General features: G+C 39.4%; 1 protein-coding gene across 19 annotated transcripts in view; it reads left to right on the plus strand.

The window, feature by feature from the left end:
• The window catches only part of kcnc3a (potassium voltage-gated channel, Shaw-related subfamily, member 3a), a 109,883-nt gene that overhangs the window by 66,773 nt on the left and 16,024 nt on the right, over positions 1–27,086 (plus strand). For 4 of the 19 annotated variants that reach the window (XR_005131432.1, XR_005131433.1, XM_037544938.1 and 1 more), the window contains exons 3-5: positions 2,084–3,077; positions 8,462–8,668; positions 11,229–11,345. Coding sequence is in view for 14 of the 19 variants with exons in the window: in XM_037544938.1 (XP_037400835.1) it covers positions 2,084–3,077; positions 8,462–8,668; positions 11,229–11,335 (1,308 nt within the window). In the remaining 5 variants the exon portion in view is untranslated. Of the gene's footprint in view, positions 1–2,083; positions 3,078–8,461; positions 8,669–11,228; positions 11,346–14,867; positions 17,635–27,086 lie in introns of those variants that run through there. The other 15 variants (XM_037544931.1, XM_037544932.1, XM_037544933.1 and 12 more) reach the window with 8 other exon arrangements.

Here is a 27,086-nt window from a genome sequence, read left to right on the forward strand (position 1 = left end):
CAGCCTGTACACTACTGCTCTGCATTGGGATGAATTATTTTTTCTTTACCATCTTTGTCCAGATCTTTGTCCATCTTTTCTAAAATGAATGTCAAGTAACACTGACAGTGTAATTTTGTCCTGAAGTAGCACTTAATCTGCGCTGCATGACCAGCCCTTTCCAGGGGCAGTGAAGGTGATTGAGTTTTGATTTCGCTGTTCTCTGTCCACTCTCTATGAATATTGATGTGGTCATCTTCTCCTTTTACTCCCTCCCTCTCTCTCTCTGTTATATTCAGTCTTGTGCTGCTCATTTCTTTTTGACCTTACTTCCCACTCTTCTGTTCATGTCTGCTCTATATTTGCCGTATATTATATATATTATATATGCCGTATAATTCTTTATGTTCCTGTAACTCCCCTTTGGTTCTCACACTTATCTCACTCTGTATCCCTCTCTGATCATCCAGATTCCCGCCTATTTGGCACCCCTTTGCACACATATCTCACTATGTCTGTCTTTTTTTATTAATTCCTTCCACTTCTTCCTCTCTTCTAAATGACGTATCCCAGAGGTGTTATATTGTGTCGAGGCATAGGTTGCTTTGTTGTGTTATATCCATCCAGTGGCAATGATGTCTTGATATCTCAAGTTCTAAGTAGGAAAGAAAGAAGATATTCAAGTTGTTGGTTCCACGTGTGCTTTCAACCCTTCAGCAAACGTCTACTCTTGCCTCCACAGTGCCTCCATGATTTAAACTCAGTGAAAACAGACATTATAAAGGAAGAGGAGACCCCTTTTGAAAAATGTAACGGAGCTGTTCTAATAGTCAAATTGGCTTCTGTTTCAGGCCCTGCCCATCAATATAAATCTCAGTTTACTAAAACAAACGCAAGCAGGAAAAGCCAAACACTAATCTATCTATGCAGTGTTTCTGAAATGTTGATGTGGCTGTTATTTTTGAGAGTTACCCTCCCAGTTTAAAGATATCAGAGCCTGGTCCAATATGACTGAATACAACTGTCAAGATGGTCACAGAGTGAACAGACATTCCTGCAAGGGTTTTAGTGATAAAAAGCTGCTTCTTTCTTGGAGTAATTAAACAATAGAAGCTGTATTCCCCTCTACGCTAACATACTACAATCTGTTGGACTGATCATGTGCATCATGAAAAGTATAGAGCTCAACACAGTGGGCTTATTTTTAAAGTAAACAGCATAGGACATCAAAAGTATTGGTAATTTAGTGCTAAGTCAATACCAAATTGGGCAAAATGTAACAATTCTGTTTTATAGTAGTGGTGTAGTTAAATCAGTACCACAAACTTGACTAACTAAAGAATTCTGCACTCACATAAGAAAAACATGCTGCACAGTACTGATAGCACCTCTATCATTAACTAACCTTATACTTCACAAACAAAGTCAAATGTAACAGCGAAGTTGTTGTTTTGAGCCAGAAAGATGTGCTGGTTTGAGTTTGTGCAACATGGTTTGTTTTGGCTCTTTAAAAGAGTTCAGTGCTCTTCTAAGACCTACTGACTGTGAATAGTCCATCACATTGTTGCCTGCATCACTAAACGGAGGGCCTGTCGCTCAATTTCTGCATTTCTCAATTTTCTGGACACTGTAAACTATTACTGTGTTGGTAATTGTTTCAAAATATTTGGTGTATGTGCTTTGGCCTCAAGCTTACTAGTTCAGTATTTGATAGCTAGTCATTGAGAATTTTTATAATAATAATAGTTCAGAAATAAAGGGTTGTGTTTAGTGGAATTTCTACTTTTACTGTGGTATCAAATTGGAATTGTGGAATTTCATCATATTGATTACAACAGATTTGGTATTGTGACAAAACTGGGGTCAATTTTTTCTAAAAGCTTGCATTGACATTTAGTTCAGTAACTAATTTAGCTAATGTAGAGCCCTATTTTGGAGGAAGTCTTTCAGTGCTAATGCAATGTAAAATTTTCTGTCTCTCTCTCTTTTGCTCAGTCTTCTTTATTCTAATCTCTCAAGTACAGAGGATGTGTTATTACATTAGAGGAAATCTTTTGAAAAGTGAATGCACTAAGCTTACACGTTCACTGTCTCTCTTTTTCAGTATGTGGCTTTTGGGTCACTACTCTTCATCCTCATCTCCATCTCCACGTTCTGCTTGGAAACGCATGAGGCCTTCAACACCATCTATAACAAGACTGAGAACGTGACAGTGGGCAATGTGACACGGGAAGAGGTGTCGTTCGAGGTGGTGACGGACAGTTGGCTGACCTATGTTGAGGGCGTCTGTGTGGTGTGGTTCACCATTGAGGTGTTCACCCGCGTTATCTTCTGCCCAGACAAGGCCGAGTTCTTTAAGAGCGCGCTGAACATCATCGACTTCGTGGCCATTCTGCCCTTCTACCTGGAGGTGGCACTGAGCGGCCTGTCCTCCAAAGCGGCCAAGGACGTCCTGGGCTTCCTGAGGGTGGTGCGATTTGTCCGAATCCTCCGAATCTTCAAACTGACCCGCCATTTCGTGGGCCTGCGGGTTTTGGGCCACACGCTTCGGGCCAGCACCAACGAGTTCTTGCTGCTCATCATCTTCCTTGCCCTGGGAGTCCTCATCTTCGCCACTATGATCTACTATGCTGAACGTATTGGTGCGGACCCCGAGGACCCCACGGCCAGTGCCCACACGGCCTTCAAAAACATCCCCATCGGCTTCTGGTGGGCTGTGGTCACCATGACGACACTAGGCTATGGGGACATGTACCCGGAAACGTGGTCAGGTATGTTAGTGGGTGCTCTGTGTGCTCTGGCTGGCGTGCTGACCATCGCCATGCCTGTGCCAGTCATCGTCAACAACTTCGGCATGTACTACTCACTGGCTATGGCCAAGCAGAAGCTGCCCAAGAAGAAGAACAAGCACATCCCTCGTGCGCCGCAGCCCGGCTCACCCAACTACTGCAAGCCTGATGCTCTGGCCATGGCCACCGCCTCGCCGCACAGGATCATGGGTAACGTGCTAGGCGGTATGGTGGGCTCGGGCAGCATGGGAGGAGACTGCCCCTTAGCGCAGGAAGAGATCATCGAGATCAACAGAGCAGGTGTGTGGGGTGAGTGTGTGCATGATTTTTTTGTGTATATGCACATATTTACACATCCATCCATGCACACCAGCCAGAGCAGCCAATGAAGACATTTCCATCACTTTCTATTATCCAGAGACACAACTGTAAATATCATTATTTACGCTTTGGTGGGTGAAACGGTCAATCTAAATTTGTAATTGAAAAATCAGTTTTCTGTTTAAATAACATAGAGATAACTGTCTATTAAGTTCAATGAGTCATACTTAATGCAACGACGTCTTGGTAGCCGCTGCATTTAAATATAGCCCGAGTGCACTTACCTACCTCACATTGTGTGAGACGTAAAATTGCAGCACAGATTGGCTAAAATCAAAATAAAAAAATTGCTGATTGAGTATTTGGAGCAAAGATCTGCTCCAAGATGGCCAAATCCATTTGCATATTTTTAAAGAGGAATTCCACCATTTTTACAAAAAAATTCTGCATAATTCAGTGATTGAACAAACAAAGTCATTGGGAGCAGTGTGAGGTGGATTAGTTTGCTGTAGAGAAACTTACTGACTGATTTCTTTACAGTGGTGGTGATGGGAACCAGGAACCTTGATGTCTACAACACAGAGTTGTTTTATTTACTATCCATTTTAATATATAGTGTTCATGATGATGGTAAAATAGTGTTAAATAAAAAAAAAATTTTGGTGATTACTTCACATTAGAACGCCCTCCACCAATTTAAAAATGCATGTTTTAGACTAGACCCATATCTCAAAAGTATTGTAAAATGGTTTCTTATGTATCAGGCAGTGCATTCATAACCGTTTCATGTAATTATACAGAAATTCTGAAAAATCTCTGGAATTTCCTTTGAATGTGGAGCTCAACTTAGTAGTGTCTTAGTAGATTAGTAGTGTATTAGTACTAATATAGTACATGAGCCCTTTATATTTTGATACATTACAAGGTTATCAGATTTAAAAGAGCATGCTATGAAGATGTCAGGATCATTTCTAATTACATAAAGTTATATACCATTATGGTGGATGTAGAACAGTAATGACTGAACTGCATGTGGCTCAGATGTCATGTCAGCTCAGCCCTCCAGATCACCTCGATTTCCAGCCAGCATGTTTCTGTCATCTGCTCTGGCTGTGTTGTCATCTGCTGCATCCTCCAGCTGGAGCCACTTTTGGAGGAGGAGGATTGAAATGACTAAACACATCTCCTCTGACATAAAGCCAAAATGTTTGGGTCCTCAGCATTACCTAAGCTTTTAGAAAGCCTGATTCTCACTTCGTGGAGGAGTTGAATCTCATAACTTAATTGGTTTATTTTGGTTTTGCCTTTTGGTTTTATATGAAGGAGAAATTACACATTAGCATTCCCTGTACCTTCAGAGTGACGAAAGACAGCTAATCAGCAAATTTAGCTTCAGCTAAATCTTCTCAATCTTCAGGCCAAAATCTTCTCAAAACTTGTAAAATAATATCTCAGGCATCATATTTATTTCATGTAATAACTTTGTGTGAGGGCGCTTTTAGAGACACTAAAAGCTTCATACGTCTGGTTCCTATCACAACCAGTGTGAACAATTCTGACTTGGTAAGTTTCTCTAGAACTGAGCATTTCACACCTATGATGCAAACATAAGATGTTCACATCTTAACCATTTAATTATGTAATATTTAAAAAATGTGTGGACTTTCCTTTCATCTTTTTATTTTTTTGGCTGATTTTTACAGCAAGAACGTCATAAAAAGCATCAGGGTCAGACATTTTAGCGGTCAGCTTGGCGTCATCCCTTGGTAAGACAGTTTGTGAACATATGTTCATGTTGACAGTTTGCTATACGTGTCCATTTTGTGAATGTGAAACTAGTTTTGAGGGCTTTTCAAATGGAATTTAGAAGATTTTATAAACACAGGACATTCAGACACATGCTGAGATGAAAGGAGGCAAGAGAAGAGAAAGGATTAACATTTCGAAGCAAGCAAGTTTGAAAACACAGGAAAAAGGTTTTAGTTGTAGTTGTATGTAATAAAAATGCTCGTAATCCAATGTGTTCAAAACGGCGTGCTCAACGTAAGACCTCAGTGTAGTATGTAAGCACTGTAGAATATTCAGTTCCACAGTCTAAATTTGGAATTCAAATTGCCAGAACTGCCTGTTTCAAACTCAACAGGGTTGTGAGAGTTTGTTTTAAACATTTAAGCCAGCCCTACTATTTGAAGGAGGCACAATACAAGTCAGCCAGTCAGTACAGAGATTATTTAAATAAATTACTCCTAAAGGTACAATAGTAAAAACAGCTTGTTTAGTCCTTGTTTAAAAAGGCATATATTTTCCACAGTAGTTATGCATAATTCAATCTCTAAAGTAATCTAAGTCATTGAAAATGGTTTCATGTAAAGTAATGAATTATAAAGAAACATACAGACTCAGATTTCACAGTGGTAGTGATGAGAACCAGGGGTCCAGCTGTCTACAACGCAAATACAGCCATTTTATTTACTATCCAAAACTACCTTTGAACCTACGCATGTTTTCTGAGTCGATGATGTTAAAATAGTGGTAAATCTGAATAAATAACTTTTCTTTGGGGACTATTTTGTCTTACAACACCCTGCATGTACTAAAAAAAGAAAACTATCGTAAAATCAAGCAGCATGTCTTTAACTGTTTCATCTAATAAGTTTCTGTGTGGAGCTTTTAGAGACATTAAATGCTTTACACATCTGGTTCCCATCACCATCACTGTGAACAATTCTGGCTTCATAAGTTTCTCTTGAATTGCGCCTTTCACCTCAAACCACTCTGAATGACATTGTTTGCATCGTAATAATCTAATCATGCAGAAATGTAGGTTATAGGATAAAGAATAGGTGGAAATGGATGTGTAATAGTCACAAGTCCCACCAAATCAACCACTAAATAAAAGATAAGATGAGGATCTTTTTGTCTTCTCCCTTTTGTAACTGAGCCAGGTTTGGAATCCATTTAAACTCTAAGAGAGTGTGCAGGCTGATGCACATTATCATCTGGCTGTGTAGGTTGTTACAATCATGTTTTGAGAATTTTTCCTTTCTCCTTTACTCTGCTACTTCTTACATTTTTATTTCAGTTATTTGTATAACACTTTTCATGGCTGCACTGTATGCTTTATAAACAGGTGCTTTATAAACAGGTGCTTTATAAACAGGTGCTTTATAAACAGGTGCTTTATAAACAGGCTTGCCTTGCTTTGCCTTGCTTCATGCAGGGTTTATGTAAGGGGTTCACATTAGCGTAGTGATGTCCACATTGCTGGTCATGTAACCTGTCACAGCACTGAGGTGGCAAGAAGAGACTTTTTTTTTCTGAGCCTCCTGATTGCTAGTTTCATTCCTCCTAGAATTTCATCACATTTTATGGAAAGTGAAACTCCTCTAACTGGAGCAGGAAGGAACTGAAATCCTCAGTGATTAATCACCATATATAGCATTTCAGTTAACAGTTCAATTGTCTCTTTTGTTCATTGAATGCAACAACAGAGGTGACCACATCGCCTGATTAGCCATCTCACTTTCTAGCCAGGAGTACTTTGTAGCACCCACCCTGTAGAGCATGTAGGAAATCTAGCAGCAGCATTTTGTCCAATTATGGACATTTTGACAAAATAACTTTCTCAAAATAAAAATGACTATTAACTTTGAATGAAGTTCTTTTTTTTTCTTAATAGCTTTGGAGAATTTTCTTTGTTCATTATGAAATTTAACACAACTTAAAAGACAGCTTGCATTTTTTTAAAAATTTGTTTAAAAAAAATTTTAAAAGGCCCCAACAGTGACAATGTATATGTGTATTGTAAACAGGCAAGTTTAGGCAGGGGGCCTTGATATATACACACATCAATAGAGAGAAGCACACATAAATAAATATTAAAAAAATGTGTGTGTGTGTGTGTGTGTGTGTGTGTGTGTGTACTTTCATGTAAGCCAGTGGAACCAGACCCCTATATATACTCTTTCCCAATAAAAAAGCCAAAATATTAAGTTTCTATAATGAGAAGCACATATATAGACACATTGTGTTCATGAGAATTGGGGTAAAAAAGAAAAAAGAAAAACCTTTAATATAGAGCTCCAGTTGAATCCACTAAATTGAATTAAATTGAATGACACTCTGCTGTGCTGTTCTTCTCTTTTCCTAGATAAAGATTAATGGAAATGTGTCTGTCTTTCTCTCTCTCACTCTCACTCTTACTAGCTGCATTTACATGTAGCCTAATAATCCAACTAACAGCTCAATCGGAATAAAAAACGTCCATGTATCCACCTCAATATATATAGTCTAGTCTGATTGAGGCCATTTGGAATACGGTTTCTATCCGATTGAATGAGGTGGGTAATCCTGTAAATAATAGAAGAATATTATCTGTGTAGATATTTGTTATAAAGACTTGTGTGACTGTGTATGTATGTAACACAGCTGCAGTTTGTTGCTGTTCTTTTGTCACTTGACTCCCAGGCTCCTCTCTTACTGACAGTGTGTCTTACTGTCTTTATCTCATTTGATTTAATAAAAGCTGAGCATAGAGTTCACAGTGATCATAGTAAAGTGGGGAACTGGAGCTTTCTGTGTGCTACCATGTTTCCTATTACTGTCAAAAGAAGCTGTTTTGTGCTGCCTTTATTTTTGGATGCACTGCGATAGTAGTGCACACACACATTCAGAACACCGTTTACATCACTGAAAAAATGCTTTTTTATTGAGTAACAGTAAAAGTCTGAAGCGTATTCCAATGTATATGTTTGTGAAAAATATTTGTTCTTTATATACTTTATATTATGCCTTCTGTCTCCTTCTGGAAATGTCTGTGCACAGTATCTAGTTATTTGCTGAGTTTAACATATTAGAATAAAACATTAAACATGTTGTATCTTTTGCACAGGTCACATTGTGTCTTTTCCCCCCAGTATATTAAATTTAGCAAATAAACAATCATTGTGCATTAAACTGGCAGAACTGTGTTCTCTGTAGAGGATGTGTTAATTTGATTGGGGGTGCCCAAACTTTTACATACAACTATACTTTATCTCAGTTTGACATCTTTTCTGTTGGTTATAAGCATTTTCATGTTTGCTAGCTATCTTGGTTGTATATAGATCAGTGGCTAGACTCGTAATCAGGATTGGTTTACATAACAGGGATTCTCCATAGTTATGTGATGTATTTGGGTAATGCATTATGGGTATTATATTGAAAGAACATTAATAAAATGATTAAAAAGATACAAGAAATCACAAACTCAGAACAGCAAGGCTGAGGGACGCATGGCTATTTAATACTTCTGGAGTGCTGCTTTAAGTAAATGTTAAATCAAAAGAATGTAAACAAAAAGTTTCTCACGCTTCCTCTTTCTTCTGTCATAGACTCAAAGCAGAATGGTGATGCCGCTAACGCCGCCCTGGCTAATGAAGACTGCCCCACAATAGACCAGGTGCTGGGTCCGGATGACAGGAGTCCAGCCACTGGTGGGCTGGGCTCCGGGACAGGGCGCGAGCGTTACCCGCACGACCGCGCGTGCTTTCTCCTCAGTACCGGAGAGTTCCGCACCACAGACAGCAACGTCAGGAAAGGTACGCACACACCTGAGCACACTCACACTTTCAGTGTACATTAGAGAGGGCAGAATCAGGAGAGGTAAGGACCGCATGAGTTTCAGATGATACTCATACATGTACATACACACCTACACACACACACACTGCTTCTCAATACAAGGTCATCATATCAGAACTTCATAATGCACCAACAGACCGTAGTTATTTACATACCATATGGCAGAGGTGTCTTCTTCTGGTCCTGGAGGGCCAAAGCACAGTTTGTTGATTCGGGAAATAATGTTTTGCAGCTTTTGCCCTACTGACTGAAATTTAGTGCTATTGTATACACAAAAATGGGGACATGGAATATGCAGAATAACCTTTGAATTTCATCAGAATGTTAGCTAGCCTTTTAACATCAACAGACAACTTACACCATAAGCAGTGTTTTAGATTCAGTCAAAGCTAAAATAATTCAAATAATTAGACATATAATATGTGTGGGCCTACAATTACAGCAAAAAATGTATAGAGATGACACAAAGGCACTTTTACAGTTTCAAAAGTAAAACATTGAGCATTGACACAATTCAATATGTATAATTTTTTATCAAATACTGCATTGATTTTTTAAATTTACATATATCATCTCTGTCCAAATTAAAACAAGTATGTCCAAAATGGTAACTTTACAGAGTAGAGCGAAAACATTAATTAGTTTTATTAAGTCGACATAAAGAGGCTGTCATTTCAGTCAGTTTAATAGCAGTTGCATTTGAGCATACATCAAGGACAGCTGCTGCATTTGGTAGCCCTGTACTGTTTTAATATGCAAACATGGTGAATATTGGGAATTGTCAACCCTAGTTATTTCCCATGCCTACTCAATCACATCTACTAAAACCACTGGCTAATTGCAGAGCAATCTGTGGTGAAATCACCAAACTGTCCTGGACTGAAGCCATCTAGGACCGGAGATGGACAGCCCCTGCCATATGACATTATGACTGATATATCAACTCGAGTGCTAAACACACTCTGGCCCTCCCCCTCACCGCTCTCCACCTCCCCAATTGTTCTGCTTCATATTCATCCATCATTCCAACAGCAGTCAGTTGTCAGCAGAGCCGCTCACGCGCAAGCATTGAACTGGACGAATGCAAATCTATTCATCTGTTCTCATTTCAAACACAGAATTTGTTCTATCAGGAAGTAGAGAAATAGGGAAATATGATGTCACATGACCAACCACCAACAAGCCAAGGGAAATGAAACCCTGTTGGAATAAAATATCATACACATTATGCGCATTACTGCAGTGGTAATCAGCAATACACATTGTTTTTCACAAGTTTTTCAAATGATGCAACTCCTGCATAAATGTGGTCATAACCCATATACAGACTCAGAAATGTGGAGAATTTAGTAGTAACATCTACTGCATCTGGCCAACAAGCTCTCTTTCAGTGCTCTCTGTCTATCTATCTGTCTGTCTACCTGTCTGTCTATCGATCTATCTGTCTGTCTACCTGTCTGTCTGTCTGTCGATCTATCTGTCTGTCTGTCTATTTATCCATCTGTATATATCCATCCATCTGTCCATCTGTTTGTCTGTCTGTGTCTAGCTATCTGTTGCTCTTTCTTTCTTGTTTCCATCAATCTCTCTATCTAATACCTATCTTATCTATATGTCTGTCTGTCTGTCTGTGTGTGTGTGTAGCTACTTGTCAGTCTGTCCACCTGTCGGCTTATCTATCTATCTATCTATCTATCTATCTATCTATCTATCTATCTATCTATCTATCTATCTATCTATCTATCTATCTGTCTGTCTGTCTGTCTGTCTGTCTGTCTGTCTGTCTGTCTGTCTGTCTGTCTGTCTGTGTAGGTACTTGTCAGTCTGTCCACCTGTCGGCTTATCTATCTATCTATCTATCTATCTATCTATCTATCTATCTATCTATCTATCTATCTATCTGTCTGTCTGTCTGTCTGTCTGTCTGTCTGTCTGTCTGTCTGTCTGTCTGTCTGTCTATCTATCTATCTATCTATCTATCTATCTATCTATCTATATGTCTGTCTGTCTATCTGTGTAGCTACTTGTCTGTCTGTCCACCTGTCTGCTTATCTATCTATCTATCTATCTATCTATCTATCTATCTATCTATCTATCTATCTATCTATCTATCTGTCTGTCTGTCTGTCTGTCTGTCTATCTGTCTATCTGTCTTGCTCGCCCTTGCTTTCTTGCTCTCATTCATTAATTTTATTCTCTCTCTCCATTGGTCTCTATATGTCCAACTTCCTGCTTCTCCTTGTTTGATTCTTTTATCCATCTGTGCTGCTCACCTCTATCTTTTCTTGCACCCCTTCATCTATCCTGCTCTCCCCCTTCTTCCTTTGCCTTATACTTTACCACTCTTTTACATCATCCTCTTCATCTTCCTCTGCATGCCCTCTCTCCTCCACTCTTGCCCTTCTTGCGCCACACCCCCCCCCACCCACCCCCTCCGACCACACTGGTCCCAAACTTGAATTCTTTCACACACCTGTACCCTGCTCCCACTACTCCCCACACAATATAAACCCCTAGAATCTGCAGCTGCCTCCCTCCCAGGAGAGGAGTGGCTGAAGCCGGAGGTGCCTCTGCTACAGCAGGACCTCAATGCAAACTCCGCCTCCTCCTGGATCAAACCATAGCGGCACAGAGGTAACACTAAAAACGGCACCTGCACTTAGCGCTGGGCAATATCTATCAAATTCAAAAGGCTTTCCACATGAACGGGCTGATTGTGTTTTTTAACCCGAAGCTCACACTGTGTGGGCTAAATGAAAACCTGAAACACTCCAGCACATTTCTAGAACATTTTATTAGTCAAAGTCACAATATAAATAACATCATTTGCTCTTTAATGAGCCTAACTGGCATTTTAAATTTGTAAACAAAAAATCAGTCTCCTGTTTAAATAACATGAATCAAATGAAGCATTGATAGTAATAGGTGACTGGTTATTGAGCTTGATAAATCTTGTGTAATTATGCTGCAGTGTTTTGCTATGTGTGTTGCAGCATAGTCACACATGAATTTAACAGCATTGAAACATAGCACAAGTGCACTCGCTCAGAAAGATATACTTCATAGACATAGTGTTTGTTATGTGTCAGTACCAATAAAACTAAAAAATTAGCATCATAGTGTAATGTCACCCAGCACTACCTGCTTTGCGGTGGAGCGATTACTCTCACGGTCCAATAGGATTTCTTTGAGGGTCCGAGATAACACTAGTATGAAAGAAACTTTATTACATACAAAATATACATATGCATAAGAATGTTGTGCACACTTGTTATGCATATATGTGAGGCAATAGCATGCCACATACACTCATGCCACATACATTCATGTATAGATTGGAGACAAATTCTCATGTTCACCAGAGATTCTTCGATTTTTTATAAACATGAGCAAAATGTTTGCAAACACACACACAGACAGTACGTCTAGTGATTTAATATGACGGTTGTTTATTTAAAATGCATTTAATTCATGATTTCATATAGATACTGTACGCAGCATTTTCACTCTTCTTAGTTTATAGGTGAAAGACTGTGTACGTGGGTGCAGGGGTAGACATTGCCTATTGCCCAGAGAAATGTTGCCCACACATTGTTTGGTCAGAGAAAGAAATAGACAAATCAGGTTTTGTCACAACTGTAATCACAATGATCAAGACTGCCACTGTGGTGGTTACAGTTAACACATTGTGAGCTGGACATTGGCTGAATTTCACTGGCTGATTCCAAGCTGGCCATTGGCAAAAGTCTGCTACTATCACTTAATGCATGAGGTCTTAAATAAAATAAGGTGTTGAATATGCAGCAGTTACACGGAGAAGCTGTAACTGCAGTAGCTATACGGTGCCTAATGAAATAATCAGATGTCAGGACGCACCATAAATGCAGAATGACTACCATAGTCACCACAGCAGCAATGTTAGAATACAGATTTTAATTAATTAAGTTCAATTAATTCATGAATTTAATTGCAAATACTAGGAATGTGCATTCCAAAAAAATTTGATATTTGAGCATTAACCATAAGAGTTAACAACTGGAACAAAAGGCTTACCTTTTAGATCATATAGGTTAACACACAGGCTAACGTTAAAATGTATTATTATATAAAAATACCCAACGTGATATCTGTAGGTTTTTGTGTCAGATGAATTACAGAAGCTGCCTCTTCAAATACGCTAATGGACTAACAACTTTGGATGATGAGGACTCTATGCAGGGTAGTAATTTGTCAGAGAAATGTGAATTCATTGTTAACATCATTTACAGTACTTAGCTACTTAGCCTAATTGCACCAGTTCAAGCACATGTCTCAAAGTAGCAAAGTGTGATACACTTACTCACAAAACTCACATTTTGCAGTCCTGTTAAAACATAAAGTTGGTGTTTCATTGAACCACTGTGTATTTTCACCTAATGTAACAAATGCCCAAATTCTGATTTTAGTATTTGAACCAAGTACCCATACATAAACCTAGTAAATACAGTGTATTTATGAAAAATGTGTTATTCTGGTCACAGATGCTTAACTTTAGCTACAAGATTCATTGGCTCAGAGGCCCAGTGGGCAGGGCAAATCTGTCTACCCCTGTGCGTGTGTGTGTGCGTGTGTGTGTGTGTGTGTGTGTGTGTTATTGTGTTATCACGTTTACACTGATTTTAAACTGCCAGTTTAATTCATATACACCTCCCACATACATTACACTAGATTTGATTACTAGATTAGACTAAAAGCTTTTAATGTTCTTCAGTCGGGACAACTTCCCCCCAACACACACACACACACAAACAAACACACATACATTTGAATGAATGTTTCCCTGGAGTATTTGACTCATGTATTGAGTCTTTCCAGTTCCATTATGGCCTCTTTGTCCCTGAGGAATATCATATCTATCCTTCTCCCCATCCTTCATTTCCATTCTCTCTCTCTCTCTTGCTCTCTCTCTCTCGCTCTCTCTCTCTAGCTCTCTCTTGCTCTCTCTCTCTCTCGCTCTCTCTCGCTCTCTCTTGCTCTCTCTCTCTCTTGCTCTCTCTCTCTCGCTCTCTCTTGCTCTCTCTCTCTCGCTCTCTCATGCTCTCTGTCTCGCTATCTCTCTCTCACTATCTCTCTCTCTCTCGCTCTCTATCTTTCTCTCTCACTCTCTCTCACTCTCTCTGTCTCTCTGGTTTTCTACAGTGCAAAAGATGATACAATGGCAAGTGAAATCATCTTAAATATACTCAGCCATTAGCCATCAATAATAATGTTTTGAATAAGGTAAGCCAACACTGGGATGCATGATCATTTTTGTCCTTTCTAGGTTAAACTTGGACATTTGAAGATTTAAAAAAGACATTTCATATATTTTATGCAGCAAACATTAACATATATTAACATATATTTATCTTGAGCTGCCACCGCAGTTTTGTGTTTCTAACAACTGATTGGAAACCTGTGTCGACCACAGCTTGTTTACACAGTCAGTGGCATATCTAGGACTTCTAGAAGGCCTTGAGTGACTTTTTTTCAAATTTGCTCCTACGTTCTACTGTCAGTTCCTAATTATGTTGGTAGTTAATCCAACATTTAAGGCCTTCAGTTCATCTTCTGAAGTCCTAACCAAAGGGAAAAGCTTGGCTGTGTCTACCTAGAGGCCACAGAAAAAAAATCCTGATTGGATCATTAACCATTTCAGGGTTCTGCGCTGCACTCAGTATATCTACATATATATCTCAAATGTAAGATTTTTTTCAACTTATATTTAGATATTTTTCACTTGTTTTAAATGATTATACCTGGATTTATTGAATAGATTTAAGATGATCTTACTTTCCTCTCTCTCTCTTTCTCTCTCTCTCTCTTTCTCTCTCTCTCTTTCTCCCCCCCCCCCCCCCCCCCCCCCCCCCTCTACCCTTATCTATATTCCTTGAACATGTTACTCTCCTTCCAGATTATTACACAGCAACATTACTCAAAGCACTAATCAACAGCACAAAGTAAACACTTCACAATTACTCACTTTATCTGCTCTCCTGTCTGAATGAACATGTTTGTATGTTTCATTTTGTACTCTAAGCTGTGGACTGTGTGTGTCTTTTGGGGGAGTTTGGGTGGTCTCTGACACGAGTAGAGTTTGTTTATCTGACACGCTGTTGTTGTTTTCCTCTTCCTCAGGTTGTGTCGTGTCATGCGTTTGTATGTCAGCTCTTGTTGCTACACCGTTACACTGTCTGTCACTGTCCCGTCTGTGTCTGTCCTTGTGTCCTCATGTGTGTGTCTTCCGTGCTCTGTTTGGTGTCACTGTGGCCTCTTCCTCCTCCTCCTCCTCCTCCTCCCTGTGCTCTCGCAGTGACCAGCCACCCCACACGTCCCTCAGAAGGTTGCTGCCACTGTCACAACACACCTTCACTAATTTGCAACTTTTTTATTGGGTTTGCTAGAAAGTAAGACCCCAAATTCTCCCCGTTCAACACTGTGTTGTGTCTGTGTGTGTGTGTCGGGGTGCTGGGCCACTGAGTGGGCTTGTGTTTTGTTTGTGTTTGAATAAAGCTGGTTTCTTCTCCTTCCTGGAACTGCCCTCCACCCCTGGGCTCGCGTGAGCAGTGCTTCAGCACAGCCCTCCAGCCACAAGGAGGCAGCAGCCACAGAGTAGAACTTCAACCCATCAGTGCACTTGCTGCCTTCATGTGTTGTCAGAATAATCATAAGTAGAGTTCCAGATCCTAAAAGCTGCACATGATTGTCCTTTCAGGTCATAATTACAGGTAGAAGCTGTCAACCTCAAGTTTATGACTTGTAACCTTTGGTTGCATTATGGGGGAAATAGAGGATGACACCAAGAAGCTAACCAGCTAATGGTAGCGATGTATAAGAGACTAGGCTAGCAAACCCTCATGGCTCCAGCTACTAAAGAACTTAAATGCAGAGACTTCATAATCATGTCTTTGCAAGTAGGAAACAGGACTGATTATTACGAATTATTAAAGCAAAAAGCCATAGCAGGCCCTGTGTTACTGTGCTTTTATTACGAATAATGGGTGTTGTTGGGCACAACAGTGACACAAAGCTATATGCTTTAATTTTTCCACACTGGGTTTAAAACTTAAGGCAGATCTAACCAAATGTGCAGAGACTTGAAGCATCTAAGTCATTTAAGGAAGCTATTCTTTTGCTTTGAATATTTAAGTTAATGCTTTAATTCAAAGCCTAATATTAATGGAGAAGCTGTTCAGCCTTTCAGCTGTCGTGTAGACTGTTTAGCCCGCTGTCTTTTAGCCAAGATGTTATAAAAACCAAGTTATCAGCCCCCAAAATTAAACAAAAACTTTTTTTTTACTTCATCTGTTGGTACATTTAATGATTTGTTGCATGTTATATTTAGCAACTACAAAGCACAAAAATACAATGTGGGAAATGTTAGAAAGCACTTGAATTGAAGAGACTTTGTAACTAATACTAAGCCAGTGAGGAAATGTGATTATGGACTTTTTTACAGTGTTGGAAAATGTTAGGATGATGCCAAAATGCACAGGCTAACAAGCTAATGATCTGGGCCTGATCTGCCTTCCTGCAGAGACTAGTTCTGATCACAATCTGCCACACCTGCTTTGCTGATTAACCTCTTCTGGAGTCCGTGACTGGCTGGAACAGATGCATTAGCATTAATTTAGGGGGCAGCACAGCTTATTGGGTGCAGGTTGGTACCAAACTCTGCATGAAGGTATTTGAGACCTTTGATCTGAGGTTAGTAGTGTAGTGATCAAATCTGCTGGACTAGTACTTGATTGGTCTCGAAATTACAATTGTTGCAAGTGGCAAATGAGGCTAATTCATTGTATAAATTTTTTTCAATGCACGGAAAATGTTAGGATACCAAAATAGATACAAGCTAGCGTTAGAGATTACCATACAAACTCTATTAACAAGTCATGTTTGTTTCAAATTCCAAAGTTCTTGTACAGTTGTTAAAAGGATAATAACCAAAGCGGTTATCTAGCTAACTAGTGGTGAGTTTACCAAGTTTCCAAATACAAAGAACTGAATTGAAAAGAATTTGAATCAGTGACTTTGCGAGGGATATATGTGACGGGTGGCTACGTTATGTACATATCTAAAAGGTGGAAAATTGGGAATGATTCCAAAATGAACCAGGTTAGATAGTTGGCGAATGTGAGGTTAACGTTAAAGGATTGTTTATAGGTCTGACTAGTGACTCCATTTGTCTGACTACAAAGCACTTTTACCACTTAAAATTAGGATTTTGTAGATGGGAATTAGGATTTTTGGTTGCATTTTGTACATTTTATAATACAGAAAATGTTTGAGAGATGCCATAATAGATGTTGCTAACTACCAGTGGGTTTACTAAATGGGGTGCACTAATGAGTCTAGTTTCTGACTACAAAGCACATCAGTGTGAAGTCTTCATAACTGAGATTTTGCAAGTGTGAAACAGGGCAACTCTTCAAACACATTAAGGCAGCAACACCCCAGATGCATTCTGGACTCTGAACAGCAGGACGCTGTCCGAGGAGGCCTGGCTGTGCTCAAACACTGCTGTCTAATGCGTGAGGACGTGAGCCACAGACCTGGTTGTGTGAGTGAGCCAGGACACTTCTCCTGTCTCCCTTCATCCCCTCACACACACATACACACACACGTTTGTTTTTAAACCTTGTCCAGACGGGGAGTCACACATATGTGTTAAATTATATGTATCTACGTGTAATATGAATTTTCTAAATCTAACCCTAACCCTGATCTTAACCACATTAACCAAAATGACTCTCTTCGCCTTGATACTCGTAGCTTTTGTTAAAAGCACTTTACTAAGGACTGACGCAAAGATCCTGACAAGGTCGATCACAACTGTTTTTCTCTGGTTTTCCTACATAGTCAGATGATATTTTTGTCCTGAAAATGTATGAAAACAAACACATGCACACAGAGTGTAGACCAGGACACCTGCTGACTGTCTTAGAGTGTGACAAAAAGCTGGAGTGACACATTAGCATACTGACGTACTTACTGACAAATAGAACTCCACTACACAGACATACAGAGACACACTGTATAGAGACTTGTCTTCGGCACCAAATTGATCATGGTGCAGGTAAGTTACTGCTGGGCTTCTGTGACACACCTGGCCTGTTGTAGTGGTGATGGTGTGGGCTGTGCCCATATGGGAATATATAGCCTCAACAAGCTTTCAAATGTTGACCCGGGAGCAGACGCCTAACTGGCCTCTCCTGCTGTGGCCTTTTGTTCTTAAAAGGGAATTCCACTGATTTCTCAAAATCTGCATAATTTAATGGTTGAGATGTAAATGAATTGTTTAGAGTGGTTTGATGTGAAATGGTTCACTGTAGAGAGAAACTGTGAGGTCTCCGAGGGGGGACTTTGAACCACTGCTATTTTTCTAGAATAGTGCATTTCACATCAAACCTGTCTGAATGGCATCTATCTTAAAGATTTAATTATGCACCAGTGAGTTAGTTTAATTTTGAGTCAGTTGAATTTCCCTTTAATGCAGGTCTTCACCTTATTTATCTCTCTCTCTCTCTCTCTTTCTCTCTCTACCTTTAGCTATATTCCTTGAACATGTTACTCTCCTTCCAGATTATTACACACCATCTCTCTCTCTTTGTCTAGTCTCCCTCTTTGCTACTGTCTTGTCACTTTGACCTTTGCTGATAAATGCAGGAGAGCAAGAAGGCAAAGGTCAAAGGTTAGGAGGGGGTGTAGTTACTTACCTGTGTGTGTGTGTGTGTGTGTGGTATTGTGTACATTTGTTATTTTTTTCTACCATGTTTGTTGTTGTTGTTGTTGTTGTTTTCGTTGTGTTGGTGGTGATGTGTATCCCCATCTATTTCCCACTATCCCACCTCCCCTTCTTACCCACTGTTGCCAAGGAAACAGTGGAAGAGAGCATTCTGGGACTGAGCAGGGTATTACAGAAAGCACATGATGAAAGAGTGATAGGCTGTAGAGTTTTAATTACACGCTCTTGATCAAGATGATTACAGTATAGCAAGCTGTCAGTTACAAATTTCATAGTCTGTCATAGCATCCAGACATCTAATCATGCTCCCAAGATGCACTGAGGTCATTATTATTGTTGTTGTTATTATTATTACTACAGTTGTTGTGTTCACTGTTGGTGGTTTCCTTCTTTTTTTCTTATTTCTTTGGTTTTATTTCCTCCTTGTTCATTTTTCCACCATAAAGACCTCTTTGGTTGTATTGAATGTCTTGATGGTTGTTGTCCTTGCCTGGACTTCAGCACAATGAGAGCTGCGATGGAGAACCCAAACCACTGGCCGCTCTTTGACCGAATGAAGCTGATAGAGCAGACCGTCTCATTCCGGTTATGGAAGTGAATCTGCAGTCTGGCCGCTGGCCACCGCAAGCTGCCTCAGTGCACTGTAGTCAATTTCCTCTCCAGCCCTTTGTCTTCCAGCGACAGAGAAATGCAGCACTGCGGGGCTACAGTCACACCTCTCTCTCTCTCTCTCTCTCTCTCTCTCTCTCTCTCTCTCTCTCTCCTTCTCTTTCTTTCTCCCTCTCTCTCTACAATCCTCTCATTGCTGGCCTGTGCTGGAAATGATCCTTCATTGATTTTTCTCCAGCCGAACTTCTGAATCATTGCTGTAACCCCTGGGCCAGTAGTGACTTGGATCTATTCATTGTCAGTTTTACCACAGTCTTTTTCAATCATCATTGCCACACACGGCCCAAGGACTCTGTGGCCTTTCCAAATTGACTTAGATGGCTGTAGCTAGCCCTAAACTACCCGAGATATTTATTGAGATTCGGTTTCCTGTAGACACTTTACAGATCAATATTTCACCTGGGCTGGTTCAGAGGTCATCAATAAAAGTACGGTGTATAACGGCATTATGTTGATGTTTAAAAACGTTTCTGAAAGAATGGGCTTGGATATAAACCTGCTTCATCGCAAATTTACCTTTTAACACTTGAGGCCACCGCACACCAGAGAAATTTCTCTCTATGTCCCAGCGCACTACTCGCCATTACTGCATTAATCGCATTAAATTAAACCCACAACCACAACACAAAAAGCCAGAATATAAAGCAAACATTTCCAGTTCTAAAATTTGATTTTCTCAAGACGTTGTAAAATAATAGAAATACACACAGCTATGACTGCTTGACCCAGGCTGAATCTTAAATGGATCCCTTCTTCCTTTATAGTGCGCTTCTGGCTTCTGGTGTACAGGAATGTGACACATTATGTGGGTGAATAAATAAGATAGATTGATGGTAAATAGGACTGGAAGTCTCATAGAGGTGCTAATTGAGCTTAGCATGGTTGTTGCTGCTTCACATTGTGCCTAATAACACCCTTACCTGTGGTAAAATAGCCTGAAAATTAAAGAGAGGCAGTCTGATAAAGTCTTTAAGATGAACAGAGAAATGCAGACAAGTTTTTACCGTTTACCTTTAACTTGAAAAGCAGTGAGTTTTTGAGGAATAGTAAGCTGATACCAAAATGTGTTAATTCATAAATGATGTTGATTTTATTCCATTAAGTTTGTATGAGTGCAAAAATTAATTTGAACTTGACGTTTATCAGTGCTTATAGTGACATTTAGAATCACAGTGACTCAGTCTGTGTAGGGTAGTTGCTTTGTATCTGCTATTTGATGGTGTGCAGGGGCCTTCAGAAGTCTAGTGATTGTTTTTGCTGAATATTTGGTTTATATTATGTAATTATTTATATAGATTTACATCCAATTACAAAGTTAATTATTTTTACATTCAATTTACAGATTTATCAGCAAGGTTGATTGTGCCCTTCTTATATGCTTTGGTTTTGTTCAAGAAATAAGTTTAGAGTAAAGCCAAAAATTAAAATAACGGTTTCTTCAAAATATTAAATTAAAATTATAACATCTCATCTTCTCACAAACATAGGTATCGAAACTTTATGCACTTTCAGCAGAAGCAATCCACTTGTTTTAATGAACTACGAGTAAGAAATAATTCATATAAAATTACAACATACTTGTAATACAGTAGCATTTAAATGTAAAAACCTTTTTTCTGATTTTTTGGCCACTTTTGCAATTCTCATTCAAATAAATGATTCCTCAGATTTGCTGTGCTGGAGAAAATTGACTGCAATGCAGACTGGGCTTTGCAGTGGCTGGAACTTTATAGGCTTTTGCTGCATGTCCTGGTGCTGCTGCTGCTGCATCAGGGAGGTCAGCATTCTCATTTTGCTCAGGTCAATGCTCTGTCGTGTTGTGGGGGTGCAGAGGGAGGGGGAGGACTAGTGATCTGTCTCAGTCCAGTTCACCTGCAGAGCTGCTCCGAGCTCACACCAGCCCCAATCCTACAACCTTCATTGTAAGGCTGAGTGATATGATAGTAATGATGTGGAAATATTAGGGGTGTAAAAATGTACAATGATGCATCGATGTGGATGTGATGAATCAGCCAGATGGAATTGTAGACAAAGCAATAAGAATGGTCCGTTATAGTAATATTGTCTAAATGCACTAATCTTTTGGCCATTGTGTATTTTCAAACATACCAGTGTGACAACACTTTATCCCTGCTACATAACATTGACATAACCATGCCATAGACTTGACATGGCACATGGTATGTGCTGTATGAGTTGTCATGACAGATTTTGTTCAGATATGTGTCATTTTGCTATTGTTGGTATGTGTTATAACAGATGCCACAATGTTTGCTGTCATTACAGCTTGTATCACATAAGAATTTCTGTTGTATAGTTAGCCATCATAAAACGTTATGACATCTGTCATGACAGTTACTGGTGACATGACAGTTAATGACATGACACTGCAATATTATTGTTCATTCATTCAGACCAGAATAATCTAATTGAATTGCAGTGAAATTTGAGTAAAGAAATGTCCTTAGATTGCGAAAAACAATCTCACAAAATCCTTGTGCAGTCATTCCGTGAAGAAAAAATCTTGACATGGCCCAGGCTGAGCAGTGAGGACTGAGCAGCAGGGCGGAGAGGCAGGGCTGGTCCTGGAGATATGCAGGAGCTGCTGCTCTCACAGTATGGTGTCCATTTTGCAGTTTTAATCAGCACTGCAGAAACATGTGTTCACCAGGCAGAAAGCCAGCAAACTCCTTTCACTCTTCAGCACCAGTCCCGTCCCCTTCTGACCCATGCTGCCTGCCGATGGGTAGGATGTAGCATTTGTAGATGCCCCATTGCTGGCTAAGGGTCAGTGGGCATCTGATAATTTTGTGAAGAGGCTTTATTTCAAATTGACTGTAATGGCTTGACCTGAATTGGCCAGGTAATGGCTTTATGTGGTTCAGAACAGCATGTGTAGGATATCCATTCTTGTCGGGTCATGATGAGGTTATGGTTGGTTTCCGTTATGAGGATGTACTATATGTAGGTGTGTTTTGTTTTGTTGGGTGAACTGCATTATTTTTCACTAATGTAGAAAGGCAGTAGGCTTGTGTGTGTACGCTTGTGAGCAGGTATGTTTTCCTTTCATGACCACATGCTGCCTCTCTCATGTATGCTGGTGTCATACATGAACTGTATCAACTCCACTGTGTTTGTTTTCAAGTGTCTGTAATTGTTGTGCCTGTTATAACTTTGTGCATCATAACGCTGTTACCACTTCATCCCCCTAGTAAGGATATTCAGTTCACTGTGTTACGGTCTTCTGTGGTGTACATGTGTTTGTGCATCGTTTCTATGTGTAATTTTTGTTTTGCTGGGACATGGGAAGTCGAGGGTGCTGAAATTTTACGCAGCATATATGTGATGTATACAGTGACATCATGCAAAATGCAGTCTTTTTTTGTAGCATTTTGGGAAAACAATGTGTCATAACATGCTATAATAAGGCAAAGGACAGCAAAATACACACTTTGTGTAAATGAACTGTGCAGAGACCAGTCAGGTTGTTGACATGGACAAGCCACATGCTGAAATTTAACTGTACACCAAACTGGAGATATAGTGATTGAAAATAAATGCATTCAAAAAGTGATACATTTTTGTGTTAGTTGACTTTTTAAGTTTAAGAGACAATGTTAATGCGCTCTGGGGCTCAGAAGTAGCCTTCAGCTCTGCAGAAAATGAAACTGGGCATGTAAACTTACTTGTTTTTTTTCAACATGCCCTAAAGCAGCCCGCATTTGGTAAGGGAAGAGATTTGGCTTGCTGTAATGGAGCGCAGCATTAACTTATAATATAGGCCTATCGCAGTTATTACATAATCGCACAGTTATTTGAGATGATGACAGTTATTTAAGATGACTGCAATTATGTGAATTGGGTGTGTTGGGTTGAGGCAAATAAATGTAAATAAAACAAAGCAGTAAATGCATTCATTGAGACATCATGGGACAGTCATTAATGTGACATATAATCATCATCTAAAATTCATGTCACACGACAACCATAACAGTGTAACGTTTCCTGCAGATTTTGAAAATATGGGAAAAAATACAAACTCCACACTAAAATTAGCACATTCTTTAAAATTCAAGTTCTGGGGTTTTTATTGTTATTATTTTGAGCAGTTGCAGTTAAACAGTCCAGAAATCTGGGGATGCTGCAGCCCCCTCAGCACCCCCACTTCCCACGTCCCTGGCACTTTGTCCTGTTTTGTGTGTCATGACATGCCACTGTCCGTGTCTGTGTGAACGCATATCCAGTGCTGGATATTGCAAATATTAACCTGGACTTTATCAGTTAACTAGAGCTCTAATGTTAATGCCCTATCTACTTTTGAAAGCATTATCAACCTGCCTGCATTGCTGATGTTTTATACGGTTTACATCTTACAGTTGTTTATAATTTGATGGATCTCTTAAACAAAAACGAAAACAAAATCTCGGTAATTATCTTGGCCATGGAAATGTGTAGACCATCTTCCTTTAGTGTATCTTTACTCTCTTCAGGGTGTAATTTAATAGTATATTTTCATTTCCAGAGCCAAAGGCAGGTTTCTGAACAGTTACAGAAAATTGCTGTACAAAAACGCACTGAGCTGTATTACTTTGTGCCGAATTAATTTCCACTGCAGGACTTTACCAGGTCTAATATTTACTCTTCACTGTGCCATCTCCCATCCCACCCTCAGGCCGGCCCTACAGCCCCCGTAGCGTTACTAAAGTCTGACCTGAGGTATGTACACGCGCCGGCAGCAGGCTTTCCCACCAAATTTAGACTGAGAACAGCTTGTCTGCATGATAGAGCTTCCACAGCGCTTAGCTATGAGCTCTTAATATAGAAGCCTGCTGTGATTCTCCTGCACCTACTGGGTAAATTCACACCATGAGTTTTTAAGACTTTGTGTTTCATGTTCTCAGCTATGTAATACCCTCGTAAAGAGGTGTATTTCGTAAGATCAAATGATGTTACTGTCACAGGAAATAGGTAGCTGTTTAACAAATAGCTGTGAAGTAAAGTTTACTTAATTGCAAGTAGTCTGTTAATTAGAATGAAACCCCGGTCATCCATAACCTCTCACAAAACATCTAAATGTAGAATGTGTGAGAGTATGTGTGTGTTTATATATTGTTTATTGCAGAGAGTGTGAAACATTGTGGTTTCCAGGAAGGGTACAAAAACAAATAGGCCTCTAAAGTTGCATCATCCTAAATAAATTCATCATCATGCATAAATTACTTTAACAGTAGTAGATGTAGTTTAAGTAGCTGGTGTTGGTATATAACAGTGTTGAAGTTTGACAATAGACTTTCTTTTATACTACATCAGTTCAATGCAGAGGAGCGTTAGCCTTTTTGTAGCATGGAAGGTTAACTGACATCAAAATTGGACATCCTCACCAAAATACCCCACACAAACCAGTAAGCGTCATCAAGTGTTGTTGTTAAGCTGTTTTGGCAGCCAGTGCTACAGTTTCAATAGCTGGATGGTTTATATATGTATATATATAATATATATAGGATCCAGCAACATTTGGAATTTCAAGCGTTTTAGTTTACCACAAGGTGCAGTTGCAGGAATTTTCGAAAACAGCATTTATTTTCCCATAGAGAACATCTCTGTTCTGTGACTCTGTAGTTCCTTCAACAAAGCAAAATGAGGTACAATTTCAGAGGTATATGTTGTAATTTCTGTAATTTGAGTCTGAACGTTTTGGCTGTTTGGTTTTAGAGGGATTTCTCTGTCTCCCTCTTCCTCTCCCCAAAACACTGCTCCTCTTCCCCATGGTGGCCAGCATGCTGCATGGTCTGTTCGCTGTTGTCGCAGAGGCATTCTGGGTAATCTGGCAGCAAGCAATGCTTAAAATTCACAGACTGGGTTTCCCAACAGCTGTGCTTTCTATACATATAACAGCAGTAATGTATACTTAGCTGGCTCACGTTATTTATGTCACAAAGCCGTTACACAGAAATGAACTGGTGAATTCCCCATCTCATGTGACGAATGAATGTCATGCAATTTTGACCATGTTCACACATAAACCTTTAGTTATACACACTTGCACTGCTCTCTGTACTAGATAGGCTTCTTCACTCACTCACAGATACTGCCCATTTCTCATAGAGAGAGAAGCAAGAGCTCACTGGAGCTTTAAGTAATGTCATTAGTGTTTCATGCACAGTGCTTGGTTGCTGTGTATCTATCCTGCACACAGAGAGAAAGAGAGAGCAGCCAGAGGAAAGGGAGAAGGAGAGAGAGGGAGAGAGGGATCGTATTATGTATCACATGCTTAAAGCTGCACTGTGGAAGGTTGTGCAAGATTGTGTAAGAAGAAGTGACATTACTGATTTAGGAGGGAAAAACTAAAATGTGCATGCGCTGATTTAATCATTTCAAAGTTGTAGGTGACTTTCTACTTAATTTGTCTTTACATATGAACATCACATGCACAGGCTCAAACAGGAGTTCTGGCTTGGTATTTAGGCTTCAAATGCAAAACCAACATTACGCTGATGAAAATGTGATGACAGTAGTAGATAATTCACCCACATAAAGTGTCCTTCACCGGGTTTTGACCAAGATCTCTAAATGTCCATATTGTTGCTTTAAAGGCAGCCTGAAATCAGAATGGACCTTTTTGACCTTGCTAGTCTAAGCACAATCTATTTTGTTTTTATTCGAATGACAGAATTCTTATTTCTTCAGAATCTTTGACCAAAGCGTAGTGGCTTTCCGCCTGGTTCTGTCTCCTTGCAGGAAAAAATAAATGTACTAACTAATAATTTCTTAGCATGTTTTTTCCTCCTTCTGCCACCTCCTTTCATCACTTCACTCCCTCTTTTGTTTTTGAACCCGTTGTAAAGCCACTTATGAGTTAATCAGTTTATTTATGCTGGTAGGTTAAATATCATCAAATTAAATAGCAGAATTTTGCTGTTTTCTAAAGTTTTCTAAAGAGGAGGGTCAGCTGATGATGAGGGCTACGTCTGCAGACACACACATCATATCTCACTCACACGTTGGGTAATTACACTCATATACAAGTGTTTTAACAATATGTAACTGAAAATGCAAGAAAGGCAACGCGATGCAGATGCCTGAAGGCTAGCCTGCTAAATGGTGCTTCACCTCATCTACAGTTTAAAAGAGTAAAAAATCAGGCTTTCAAGAAATGTTGAATCATTTCAGAAATCACAGAACATGCACAGAATACTTCATTTTTTGACAATATATGTTTGTCTTTTTTTTTCTTTGGCTTTTCTGCAAAAGAGATGGATTCCTGAGCCTCAGAGTCTGACTCCATGTTCTTTTCAGGGCACCCGTTTTTCATGCCCCAATCTAACCCTGAAGAATAAAATCATGTTTCGCCCACAGTTATTTCCTGCCTGACCTTCCAGCTTCACTCAGAAGTACATTGTAGTAAAAAGGAAAAATGAATTCTGCGTTTCGATTCACATTGTTTTTAAGGTTTATTCACACCAAAAAATTATTGAATGACAATTTTAACAATCAGCAGTGCATTCTTGGAAGAGGAAGGAAATGTGGAATTCTCGAGCAGTAACAACCGTGAATTTATCAGTTTTCCTAAGTGAAAGTAAGTTATCACATCCTTTACAGACAACACACTGAAATCTAGCATTTTTCTACAAACATGTTAGATTCAGTAAATAAACAGTAATTGGTAATTAAACTGTACAGAAGTGGGTTAGAGCATGTGTACTTTCCTTCACATGTAATTTGACCAAGGGCACTCAAACTTTGATATATGACAGTATTTAGAGGAGAATGTTTAAAATGCATCTAGCATAATACATTTAGCTGTTAGAGACATAAGAGAAATATGAGTAACGTAGTTATTGTAAAGTCAGTAATTGTAATGTGATTAATGCATTATGTTACTTTGTGACAGGAAAAATAAATTACAGTAAGATGTTACTTTGTACCCTGCTTGCCGCAAACTG

The sequence above is a fragment of the Pygocentrus nattereri genome, chromosome 14, assembly GCF_015220715.1.
Source record: "Pygocentrus nattereri isolate fPygNat1 chromosome 14, fPygNat1.pri, whole genome shotgun sequence".
In the NCBI taxonomy this organism is placed as follows: Eukaryota; Metazoa; Chordata; class Actinopteri; order Characiformes; family Serrasalmidae; genus Pygocentrus; species Pygocentrus nattereri.